Source organism: Ranitomeya imitator, chromosome 9 (assembly GCF_032444005.1).
Source record: "Ranitomeya imitator isolate aRanImi1 chromosome 9, aRanImi1.pri, whole genome shotgun sequence".
In the NCBI taxonomy this organism is placed as follows: Eukaryota; Metazoa; Chordata; class Amphibia; order Anura; family Dendrobatidae; genus Ranitomeya; species Ranitomeya imitator.
The window spans coordinates 138,257,305-138,270,296 of record NC_091290.1 but is presented as its reverse complement, the minus strand read 5'-3'; the positions used below and the strand labels follow the sequence as shown (position 1 = coordinate 138,270,296).

Genomic DNA, 12,992 nt, shown 5'->3' with positions numbered 1-12,992 from the left:
TTTTGTCATTATCTTGTCACTTTTTTAGATTCTGTTCTGATGTCCACCCTCCCTGGGCTGTCCGTGTACCTTTCCTGGTCCATTCGTCTGTAGTCTTCCTGGTCCATCTTTCCCTGTCTGTCAAGACCGCCTGCCCTCCTTTCCCACTCCGTCCTTTCCCTGTCCGTCCGTCCTCCTTTCCCTATTCGAACTCCTTTCCCCGTCCGTCCTCCCTCCTTTCCCCGTCCGTCCTCCCTCCTTTCCCCGTCCGTCCTCCCTCCTTTTCCCCGTCCGTCCTCCCTCCTTTTCCCCGTCCGTCCGTCCTCCCTCCTTTTCCCCGTCTGTCCTCCTTTTCCCCGTCCGTCCGTCCTCCTTTTCCCCGTCCGTCTGTCCTCCTTCTCCCCGTCCGTCCGTCCTCCCATCCTCCTTTTCCCCGTCCGTCCGTCCTCCCATCCTCCTTTTCCCCGTCCGTCCGTCCTCCCATCCTCCTTTTCCCCGTCCGTCCGTCCTCCCATCCTCCTTTTCCCCGTCAGTCTGTCCTCCTTTTCCCCGTCAGTCTGTCCTCCTTTTCCCCGTCAGTCTGTCCTCCTTTTCCCCGTCAGTCTGTCCTCCTTTTCCCCGTCCGTCTGTCCTCCTTTTCCCCGTCCGTCTGTCCTCCTTCTCCCCGTCCGTCTGTCCTCCCATCCTCCTTTTCCCCGTCCGTCCGTCCTCCCATCCTCCTTTTCCCCGTCCGTCCGTCCTCCCATCCTCCTTTTCCCCGTCCGTCCGTCCTCCCATCCTCCTTTTCCCCGTCCGTCCGTCCTCCCATCCTCCTTTTCCCCGTCCGTCCGTCCTCCCATCCTCCTTTTCCCCGTCCGTCCGTCCTCCCATCCTCCTTTTCCCCGTCCGTCCGTCCTCCCATCCTCCTTTTCCCCGTCCGTCCGTCCTCCCATCCTCCTTTTCCCCGTCCGTCCGTCCTCCCATCCTCCTTTTCCCCGTCCGTCCGTCCTCCCATCCTCCTTTTCCCCGTCCGTCCGTCCTCCCATCCTCCTTTTCCCCGTCCGTCCGTCCGTCCTCCCATCCTCCTTTTCCCCGTCCGTCCGTCCTCCCATCCTCCTTTTGTCCGTCCGTCCGTCCTCCCATCCTCCTTTTGTCCGTCCGTCCTCCCATCCTCCTTTTGTCCGTCCTCCCATCCTCCTTTTGTCCGTCCGTCCTCCCATCCTCCTTTTGTCCGTCCGTCCGTCCTCCCATCCTCCTTTTGTCCATCCGTCCGTCCTCCCATCCTCCTTTTGTCCGTCCGTCCTCCCATCCTCCTTTTGTCCGTCCGTCCTCCTTTTGTCCGTCCTCCCGTCCTCCTTTTGTCCGTCCTCCCGTCCTCCTTTTGTCCGTCCGTCCTCCCGTCCTCCTTTTGTCCGTCCGTCCTCCTTTTCCCCGTCCGTCCTCCCGTCCTCCTTTTCCCCGTCCGTCCTCCTTTTCCCCGTCCGTCCTCCCATCCTCCTTTTGTCCGTCCTCCCATCCTCCTTTTGTCCGTCCGTCCTCCCATCCTCCTTTTGTCCGTCCGTCCGTCCGTCCTCCCATCCTCCTTTTGTCCGTCCGTCCGTCCTCCCATCCTCCTTTTGTCCGTCCGTCCTCCCATCCTCCTTTTGTCCGTCCGTCCGTCCTCCCGTCCTCCTTTTGTCCGTCCGTCCGTCCTCCCGTCCTCCTTTTGTCCGTCCGTCCTCCCGTCCTCCTTTTGTCCGTCCGTCCTCCCGTCCTCCTTTTGTCCGTCCGTCCTCCCGTCCTCCTTTTGTCCGTCCGTCCTCCCGTCCTCCTTTTGTCCGTCCGTCCTCCCGTCCTCCTTTTCCCCGTCAGTCCGTCCGTCCTCCTTTTCCCCGTCAGTCCGTCCGTCCTCCTTTTCCCCGTCCGTCCTCCTTTTCCCCGTCCGTCCTCCCGTCCTCCTTTTCCCCGTCAGTCCGTCCGTCCTCCTTTTCCCCGTCCGTCCTCCTTTTCCCCGTCCGTCCGTCCTCCTTTTCCCCGTCCGTCCGTCCGTCCGTCCGTCCGTCCTCCTTTTCCCCGTCCGTCCGTCCTCCTTTTCCCCGTCCGTCCGTCCGTCCGTCCTCCTTTTCCCCGTCCGTCCGTCCGTCCTCCTTTTCCCCGTCCGTCCGTCCGTCCTCCTTTTCCCCGTCCGTCCGTCCGTCCTCCTTTTCCCCGTCCGTCCGTCCGTCCGTCCTCCTTTTCCCCGTCCGTCCGTCCGTCCTCCTTTTCCCCGTCCGTCCGTCCGTCCTCCCTCCCGTCCTCCTTTTCCCCGTCCGTCCGCCCTCCTTTTCCCCGTCCGTCCGCCCTCCTTTTCCCCGTCCGTCCGTCCTCCTTTTCCCCGTCCGTCCGTCCTCCCGTCCTCCTTTTCCCCGTCCGTCCGTCCTCCTTTTCCCCGTCCGTCCGTCCGTCCTCCTTTTCCCCGTCCGTCCGCTTTCTATTTTCCTTTCCCCGTCCGTCCGCCTTCCTAAACATTCCTTCCCAGAGCAGATTACGGGCACTTAGAATGTTATTTTCTTTTTCTCGCCTTTGCACAAACTCTCAGTGACTGTTTACATTGAAGCTTTAACAATTATGTTACATTCAAAATAATGAGAGGAGCAAAGAAAAACCATGGAATAAGGATTAGTCCTTGTCTTCCGCTTTCGTCAGTGACTGCTGGGAGCTGTAGTACTCCTGCCCGAGCGGCACCTGACCATGCAGCGAGCTCTCCGCCTCTTACTACAGACGCGTCGTATTTTCCTTCGCTTTCACGTTCTCGCTGTGGACACCACGGGGAGCGGAAGCCGCTCTTAACATTGCGCTATCACGTGACTAGAGACTTCGCCCCGCCTTTAGTAGTGACGTCAGTAACGCGCCGGCCGTTGTGTGACGTAGTCTGCGTGCGCCGGAAGTGCAGAGAACTCCGCGCAAAAATGTCTCTCGTGTTTGTTCCCGAGAGGCTCCGTGGCCGAGTACAGATCCCGGAGGACAACGTGCAGCGGGTAAGAGCTCGAGGGGCTGCAGCGGTACAGATATAGTGTGACGTCATCAGTCACTGCTACCTAAATAGTGGTGCTGCTCCTAGATAGGACGGTTGCCGTGGACAACCCCTTTAAGAAATCTTCTGGTTACTAATTGTATCTGTTCCTGGGACAGAGGGGCCACAAGCACCGTCCTGGGCGCTGGGGGGGAGCTGGGTGTCCTATTGGATGATGTCCACCAGGGGGCGCAGGTCAGTTACACTGTTGGATTAAAGGGGTTTTCCTGTCTCCGAAACCGCCTTCAAAAACCAACAAATTGTTCTTTCCTCCCGCGGTCCGGTGCTGAGTCTCCACCGCTGCAGCCAGTCGGTGGCTCGTGCAGCGTCACTCAGCTTAGTGACTGGTTGCAGCGCTGTTGATGGAACATCAGACAATACACCCCCGAGTACTGCAGGAACTAAGTACAGTCATTGATAGACCATTATTTTTAATCTTTAAAGACTCCATAATAACAAGGTCTGTACCACAGGACTGGCGTATAGCAAATGTGGTGCCAATATTCAAAAAGGGGACAAAAACTAAACTCGGAAATTATCAGCCAGTAAGCTTAACCTCTACTGTGAGTAAAATCCTGGAGGGCATTCTAAGGGACGCTATACTGGAGTATCTGAAGAGGAATAACCTCATGACCCAGTATCAGCACGGGTTTACTAGGGACCGTTCATGTCAGACTAATCTGATCAGTTTCTATGAAGAGGTAAGTTCCAGATTGGACCAAGGGAACCCAGTGGATGTAGTGTATATGGACTTTTCAAAAGCTTTTGATACGGTGCCACACAAAAGGTTGATACATAAAATGAGAATAATGGGGATAGGGGAAAATATGTGCAAGTGGGTTGAGAGCTGGCTCAGGGATAGGAAACAAAGGGTGGTTATTAATGGAGCACACTCGGACTGGGTAGCGGTTAGCAGTGGGGTACCACAGGGGTCAGTATTGGGCCCTCTTCTTTTTAACATATTTATTAATCACCTTGTAGGGGGCATTCAGAGTAGAATTTCAATATTTGCAGATGACACTAAACTCTGCAGGGTAATCAATACAGAGGAGGACAATTTTATATTACCGGATGATTTATGTAAACTAGAAGCTTGGGCTGATAAATGGCAAATGAGCTTTAATGGGGATAAATGTAAGGTCATGCACTTGGGTAGAAGTAATAAGATGTATAATTATGTGCTTAATTCTAAAACTCTGGGCAAAACCGTCAATGAACAAGACCTGGGTGTATGGGTGGATGACAAACTTATGTTCAGTGGCCAGTATCAGGCAGCTGCTACAAAGGCAAATAAAATAATGGGATGCATTAAAAGAGGCATAGATGCTCATGAGGAGAACATAATTTTACCTCTATACAAGTCACTAGTGTGACCACACTTAGAATACTGTGCACAGTTCTGGTCTCCGGTGTATAAGGCTAGGGTCACATTGCGTTAGTGCAATCCGTTTAGCGCTAGCGGATTGCGCTAACGCAATGTTTTCTATGGGGCTGCGGTTTGGGTCGCGGTAACGTCCCCGCTCTCGCAGATCCCTGATCTGCGAGAGCGGGGAACGGACCGCGGGCGCGCCTCGCACGCTGCAAGCAGTGTCCGCGGCGCGCCAGGAATCACCGGCGCGTCGCTAGCGCGTGCCGAACATGGCACGCGCTAGTGAAGCGCGTTCCCATTGCCTTCAATGGGCGCGTTAACGGACGCGTTGCACGGCGTTAATTTCGCCGTGCAACGCTGTCCGTTAAACGCGGTCCCATAACGCAATGGGAACCCAGCCTAAGAAAGACATAGCTGAACTGGAGCGGGTGCAGAGAAGAGCGACCAAGGTTATTAGAGGACTGGGGGGTCTGCAATACCAAGATAGGTTATTACACTTGGGGCTATTTAGTTTGGAAAAGCGAAGACTAAGGGGTGATCTTATTTTAATGTATAAATATATGAGGGGACAGTACAAAGACCTTTCTGATGATCTTTTTAATCATAGACCTGAAACAGGGACAAGGGGGCATCCTCTACGTCTGGAGGAAAAAAGGTTTAAGCATAATAACAGACGCGGATTCTTTACTGTAAGAGCAGTGAGACTATGGAACTCTCTGCCGTATGATGTAATGAGTGATTCATTACTTAAATTTAAGAGGGGACTGGATACCTTTCTTGAAAAGTATAATGTTACAGGGTATATACACTAGATTCCTTGATAGAGCGTTGATCCAGGGAACTAGTCTGATTGCCGTATGTGGAGTCGGGAAGGAATTTTTTTTCCCCCCAAGTGGAGTTTACTCTTTGCCACATGGTTTTTTTTTTGCCTTCCTCTGGATCAACATTTTAGGTTAGGCTATGGGTTGAACTAGATGGACTTAGTCTTCCTTCAACCTTAATAACTATGTAATATCACAACGTCGGAGCCTCCTGCGCTTCACTCCTTGTCTTGGGTCCAACCCCAGACTACAGTTCAAGTTTTCGAAAAGCCCCCTTTAATGTATCTGTCCAGAGCTGTGTACGTCTGCGTAATTGGTCACGTTTCAGGATAAAAATGTGGGTGTCATTCAGGGGGTCCGCAGCGGCTTCAGCCTCCGCATGTGCTGTTCCTTTAACCCCTTCCCGACCCATGACGCCACGTAGGCGTCATGAAAGTCGGTGCCATTCCGACCCATGACGCCTATGCGGCGTCATGGAAAGATCGCGTCCCTGCAGATCGGGTGAAAGGGTTAACTCCCATTTCACCCGATCTGCAGGGACAGGGGGAGTGGTAGTTTAGCCCAGGGGGGGTGGCTTCACCCCCTCGTGGCTACGATCGCTCTGATTGGCTGTTGAAAGTGAAACTGCCAATCAGAGCGATTTGTAATATTTCACCCATTATAACGGGTGAAATATTACAATCCAGCCATGGCCGATGCTGAAATATCATCGGCCATGGCTGGAAATACTAGTGTGCCCCCACCCCACCCCTCCGATCGCCCCCCCACCCCCCCGATCTGGCCGGGACACTGCTCCGGCTCCCCTCCGTCCAGTGCTCCGCTCCCCCCCGTGCTCGTGCCCGCTCCCCCCGTGCTCCAATCACCCCCCCGTGCTCCAATCACCCCCCCTGCACTCCGATCCACCCCCCCCCGTGCTCCGTTCCACCCCCCCGTGCTCCATTCCAGTCCCCCCGTGCTCCGTTCCACGCCCCCCGCGCTCCGTTCCACCCCTCCCGCGCTCCGATTCCTCCCCCCGTGCTCCGATCCCCCCCCCCCGTGGTCCCCCCCCACCCTATCATACTTACCGATCCAGCCGTGGTCCCGTCCGTCTTCTCCCGGGCGCCGCCATCTTCCAAAATGGCGGGCGCATGCGCAGTGCGCCCGCCGAATCTGCCGGCCGGCAGATTCGTTCCAAAGTGCATTTTGATCACTGAGATATAATCTATCTCAGTGATCAAAATAAAAAAAATAATAAATTACCCCCCCCCCTTTGTCACCCCCATAGGTAGGGACAATAAAAAAATAAAGAATTTTTTTTTTTTCCACTGTTAGAATAGGGTTAGGGTTAGGGGTAGGGTTAGGGGTAGGGTTAGGGGTAGGGGTAGGGTTAGGGGTAGGGTTAGGGGTAGGGTTAGGGGTAGGGCTAGGGGTAGGGTTAGGGGTAGGGTTAGGGGTAGGGTTAGGGTTAGTGTTAGGGCTAGGGTTAGGGTTAGGAATGTGCACACGTATTCTGGTCCTCTGCGGATTTTTCCGCTGCGGATTTGATAAATCCGCAGTGCTAAACCGCTGCGGATTTATGGCGGATTTACCGCGTTTTTTTCTGCGCATTTCACTGCGGTTTTACAATTGCGATTTTCTATTGGAGCAGTTGTAAAACCGCTGCGGAATCCGCACAAAGAAGTGACATGCTGCGGAATGTAAACCGCTGCGTTTCCGTGCAGTTTTTCCGCAGCATGGGCACAGCGATTTTTGTTTCCCATAGGTTTACATTGAACTGTACACTCATGGGAAACTGCTGCGGATCCGCAGCGTTTTCCGCAGCGTGTGCACATACCTTTAGAATTAGGCTATGTGCACACGGTGCTGATTTGGCTGCGGATTGGCCGCTGCGGATTCGCAGCAGTGTTCCATCAGGTTTACAGTACCATGTAAACATATGAAAAACCAAATCCGCTGTGCCCATGGTGCGGAAAATACCACGCGGGAACGCTGCGTTGTATTTTCCGCAGCATGTCAATTCTTTGTGCGGATTCCGCAGCGTTTTACACCTGTTCCTCAATAGGAATCCGCAGGTGAAATCCGCACAAAAAACACTGGAAATCCGCGGAAAATCCGCAGGTAAAACACAGTGCCTTTTACCCGCAGATTTTTCAAAAATGGTGCGGAAATATCTCACACGAATCCGCAACGTGGGCACATAGCCTTAGGGTTAGGGTTGGAATTAGGGTTGTGGTTAGGGTTAGGGGTGTGTTGGGGTTAGTGTTGTGGTTAGGGGTGTGTTGGGGTTAGGGTTGTGATTAGGATTATGGCTACAGTTGGGATTAGGGTTAGGGGTGTGTTGGGGTTAGTGTTGGAGGTAGAATTGAGGGGTTACCACTGTTTAGGCACATCAGGGGTCTCCAAACGCAACATGGCGCCACCATTGATTCCAGCCAATCTCGTATTCAAAAAGTCAAATGGTGCTCCCTCACTTCCGAGCCCTGACGTGTGCCCAAACAGTGGTTTACCCCCACATATGGGGTACCAGCATACTCAGGACAAACTGCGCAACAATTACTGGGGTCCAATTTCTCCTGTTACCCTTGTGAATCTAAAAAAATGCTTGCTAAAACATAATTTTTGAGGAAAGAAAAATGATTTTTTATTTTCACGGCTCTGCGTTGTAAACGTCTGTGAAGCACTTGGGGGTTCAAAGTGCTCACCACATATCTAGATAAGTTCCTTGGGGGGTCTAGTTTCTAAAATGGGGTCACTTGTGGGGGGTTTCTACTGTTTAGGCACACCAGGGGCTCTGCAAACGCAACGTGACACCCGCAGACCATTCCATCAAAGTCTGCATTTCAAAAGTCACTACTTCCCTTCTGAGCCCCGACGTGTGCCCAAACAGTGGTTTACCCCCACATATGGGGTATCAGCGTACTCAGGAGAAACTGGACAACAACTTTTGGGGTCCAATTTCTCCTGTAACCCTTGGGAAAATAAAAAATTCTGGGCTAAATAATTATTTTTGAGGAAAGAAAACGTATTTATTATTTTCACGGCTCTGCATTATAAACTTCTATGAAGCACTTGGGGGTTCAAAGTGCTCACCACACATCTAGATAAGTTCCTTTCAGGGTCTAGTTTCCAAAATGGGGTCACTTGTGGGGGGTTTCTACTGTTTAGGCACATCAGGGGCTCTGCAAACGCAACGTGACGCCCGCAGAGCATTCCATCAAAGTCTGCATTTCAAAACGTCACTACTTCAATTCCAAGCCCCGGCATGTGCCCAAACAGTAGTTTACCCCCACATATGGGGTATCACCGTACTCAGGAGAAACTGGACAACAAATATTGGGGTCAAATTTCTCCTGTTACCCTTGGGAAAATTAAAAAATTCTGGGCTAAATAATTATTTTTGAGGAAAGAAAACGTATTTATTATTTTCACGGCTCTGCATTATAAACTTCTATGAAGCACTTGGGGGTTCAAAGTGCTCACCACACATCTAGATAAGTTCCTTTGGGGGTCTAGTTTCCAAAATGGGGTCACTTGTGGGGGGTTTCTACTGTTAAGCCACATCAGGGGCTCTGCAAACGCAACGTGACGCCCACAGAGCATTCCATCAAAGTCTGCATTTCAAAACGTCACTACTTCACTTCCGAGCCCCGGCATGTGCCCAAACAGTGATTTACCCCCACATATGGGGTATCAGCGTACTCAGGAGAAACTGGACAACAACTTTTGGGGTCAATTTCTCCTGTTACCCTTGGGAAAATAAAAAATTGCAGGCTAAAAGATCATTTTTGAGAAAATAATTTTTTTTTTTATTTTCATGGCTCTGCGTTATAAACTTCTGTGAAGCACTTGGGGGTTCAAAGTCCTCACCACACATCTAGATTAGTTCCTTTGGGGGTCTAGTTTCTAAAATGGTGTCATTTCTGGGGGATCTCCAATGTTTAGGCACACAGGGGCTCTCCAAACGTGACATGGTGTCCGCTAATGATTGGAGCTAATTTTCCATTTAAAAAGCCAAATGGCGTGCCATCCCTTCCGAGCCCTGCCGTGCGCCCAAACAGTGGTTTACCCCCACATATGGGGTATCAGCGTACTCAGGACAAACTGGACAACAATATTTGGGGTCCAATTTCTCCTATTATCCTTGGCAAAATAGGAAATTCCAGGCTAAAAAATCATTTTTGAGGAAAGAAAAATTATTTTTTATTTTCATGGCTCTGCGTTATAAACTTCTGTGAAGCACCTGGGGGTTTAAAGTGCTCAATATGCATCTAGATAAGTTCCTTGGGGGGTCTAGTTTCCAAAATGGGGTCACTTGTGGGGGAGCTCCAATGTTTAGGCACACAGGGGCTCTCCAAACGCGACATGGTGTCCGCTAACAATTGGAGCTAATTTTCCATTCAAAAAGTCAAATGGCACGCCTTCTCTTCCGAGCCCTGCCGAGTGCCCAAACAGTGGTTTACCCCCACATATGAGGTATCGGCGTACTCGGGAGAAATTGCCCAACAAATTTTATGATCCATTTTATCCTACTGCCCATGTGAAAATGAGAAAATTGAGGCGAAAAGAATTTTTTTGTGAAAAAAAATTACTTTTTCATTTTTACAGATCAATTTGTGAAGCACCTGAGGGTTTAAAGTGCTCACTAGGCATCTAAATTAGTTCCTTGGGGGGTCTAGTTTCCAAAATGGGGTCACTTGTGGGGGAGCGCCAATGTTTAGGCACACAGGAGCTATCCAAACGCGACATGGTGTCCGCTAACGATGGAAATAATTTTTCATTCAAAAAGTCAAATGGCGCTCCTTCCCTTCCGAGCCTTACCATGTGCCCAAACAGTGGTTTACCCCCACATATGAGGTATTGGTGTACTCAGGAGAAATTGCCCAACACATTTTAGGATCCATTTTATCCTGTTGCCCATGTGAAAATGAAAAAATTGAGGCTAAAAGAATTTTTTTGTGAAAAAAAAGTACTTTTTCATTTTTACGGATCAATTTGTGAAGCACCTGGGGGTTCAAAGTGCTCACTATGCATCTAGATAAGTTCCTTGGGGCGTCTAGTTTCCAAAATGGGGTCACTTGTGGGGGAGCTCCAATTTTTAGGCACACGGGGGCTCTCCAAACGTGACATGGTGTCCGCTAAAGAGTGGAGCCAATTTTTGATTCAAAAAGTCAAATGGCGCTCCTTCCCTTCCAAGCCCTGCCGTGCGCCAAAACAGTGGTTTACCCCCACATATGAGGTATCAGCGTACTCAGGACAAATTGGACAACAACGTTCGTGGTTCAGTTTCTCCTTTTACCATTGGGAAAATAAAAAAATTGTTGCTAAAAGATAATTTTTGTGACTAAAAAGTTAAATGTTCATTTTTTCCTTCCATGTTGCTTCTGCTGCTGTGAAGCACCTGAAGGGTTAATAAACTTCTTGAATGTGGTTTTGAGTACCTTGAGGGGTGCAGTTTTTAGAATGGTGTCACTTTTGGGTATTTTCAGCCATATAGACCCCTCAAACTGACTTCAAATGTGAGGTGGTCCCTAAAAAAAATGGTTTTGTAAATTTCGTTGTAAAAATGACAAATCGCTGGTCGAATTTTAACCCTTATAACTTCCTAACAAAAAAAAATTTTGTTTCCAAAATTGTGCTGATGTAAAGTAAACATGTGGGAAATGTTATTTATTAACTATTTTGTGTCACATATCTCTCTGGTTTAACAGAATAAAAATTCAAAATGTGAAAATTGCGAAATTTTCAAAATTTTCGCCAAATTTCCGTGTTTATCACAAATAAATGCAGAATTTATTGACCTAAATTTACCACTAACATGAAGCCCAATATGTCACGAAAAAACAATCTCAGAACCGCTAGGATCCGTTGAAGCGTTCCTGAGTTATTACCTCATAAAGGGACACTGGTCAGAATTGCAAAAAACGGCAAGGTCTTTAAGGTCAAAATAGGCTGGGTCTTGAAGGGGTTAAGATTAGTTGTAAGCCATAATCATCGACATTAACAGAAATAAACATGTGAAATAGAATCACACTGGAATAACTCTATAGAATATACGACTTTCACTTTTTGTATTGAAGAACTGAAATAAATGAACGTCTTGATGATATTCTCATTCTGTGAGAAGCCCCTGTATGTAGCAGAATTGAATTTTGTTGCTGCAGTCCCAGAAATATTTTAGATTCGTAGTGAGTCCATACAGGCCCATAGGGTTCCCCGGCGGGCCCTTGTGCAGACACGGGCCCCCAACCCCACTATATAGGCAGTACTTGGTAGAATTCTTGTGATTCACTCTATACAGGAAAAAAGCAGCATCTCATCATTCATTAACCACACAACCCAGATTATTATTATATAGAGATATAGGTAAATGTGAACAAGGGAAGTGTAATATTTCTATGCACGTTAAAAGTGGGGCCCCCAGAGTCAGTTACTTGTGGACCCCTGGTACCCTAGTCTGACACAGGCCATATGTAGCCGGACGGCAGTACAAGAGAATGAGCAAGTCACTTCACCAAACCCTTAAATGTGCATGGCAGTGTTAGAATCCACCTGCTAAAGATAGTGTGCACTTACCCTTACATAGGACTGCAGAAAAAAAAACATGGCTTTCTTCACCTTCTGCCTACAGGTTGCAGCTCAGATCTATTAACTAGAGTAGTATATTCATTTGCAGGACTCTGGTTCAGCGATCTTATCAGTAGCCCTGTGCACCATCTACCTGCCGGCATACCCCGGTCTTGTTTGGACTTGTGTAGCGTAACATACACACACGACTTTCCATGCACTGCCCCTTTAAATCCAGCACCCTGTACCTTTCTCTTCTTTTTGCCAGATGTCTTGTCCTTAGATTTTATTTCTGTTTCTTCAGCTGCTGGACGAAAATGATCAACTCATTCGCTGCATCGTGGAATATCAGAACAAGGGCCGAGCTGTGGAGTGTTCACAGTAAGTCCCCTTTTATACCTTGTCATGTTTATTAAAGGGACGGTTGGCAAATTAGATTCCTTATAGAAAATAGCCGGTCAGTGGGAAGTAGCTGCTAGTAGAGTGGGTGGGATTTACCGTAGACCATTATTAATGACATAGGACTGCGCAGTGGTTGGCTGGTCGCTCACGTTTTCCTTTCTGTGCCAGGTACCAGCAGATTCTGCACAGAAATCTCATCTATTTGGCAACAATAGCAGATGCCACCCCACCGCAACCTGAGAAACCGACGGCGTGAATCCATAAGCATCGTGCGATTTATACACCACTCTTGATTGTGCCGTGAAAACATTGTTATAGAGCGACGCAGTTCCTATTTTTTGCCACACGGTGGTGCTAGAGTACCAGTGTTTCCTTTTTCTACTGGAAGATCCATTGACTTCTGAGATTTGTAGTGCATCAAGACATATCTGAAGCTTTATCTTCTTGTGCTTCTGTACCTGTTGCATTAAGTTTTTTTTTTTTTTTGTTAAATAAATTTAAAACTAAAACTTTTCCCCAGAGTTTTCCACAGGACAGACTCTTCGTCCAGGAAAATCCATAACACAGAACACAAAGGGTGTGGCGATGGGGAGACCATGTGCGCCCACTTACACTATAACTTGCTCCTGAGATGGTGCAAGGATACTGTCGTGTTCAAGGAGGATGATGTCATGTTGTGCCCCCTGGATTTTATATTGGGGGCACTACATAGACGACATTTTGGTACTTTGAGCAGGCGACAAACAATCCTTTGAATCCCAATATCACAGGCTTGACATTCATTTGCACAGTTGGAGGAGACCATATTACGTTCTTGGACCTTAACCTTGCAAAAAACTAGTGATGGACCCTTAACGTCGATATACCG

General features: G+C 49.2%; 2 protein-coding genes across 2 annotated transcripts; one reads left to right on the top strand and one right to left on the bottom strand.

Moving 5' to 3' along the window:
* Nucleotides 1-577: 577 nt before the first annotated feature.
* Nucleotides 578-2,769, bottom strand: LOC138648642 (uncharacterized). The gene is made up of 2 exons (XM_069738428.1): nt 2,725-2,769; nt 578-2,026 (listed from the first exon to the last, which is right to left on the bottom strand). Exons 1-2 carry the CDS (start codon nt 2,767-2,769, stop codon nt 578-580), a joined length of 1,494 nt encoding a protein of 497 aa, XP_069594529.1.
* Nucleotides 2,770-2,803: 34 nt separating this feature from the next.
* On the top strand, nt 2,804-12,638 carry SS18L2 (SS18 like 2). The gene is made up of 3 exons (XM_069739204.1): nt 2,804-2,954; nt 12,027-12,103; nt 12,293-12,638. The coding sequence occupies exons 1-3, from the start codon at nt 2,886-2,888 to the stop codon at nt 12,378-12,380; spliced, it is 234 nt and encodes a 77-aa protein (XP_069595305.1). The 5' UTR covers nt 2,804-2,885; the 3' UTR covers nt 12,381-12,638.
* The last annotated feature ends 354 nt before the right edge of the window (nt 12,639-12,992 follow it).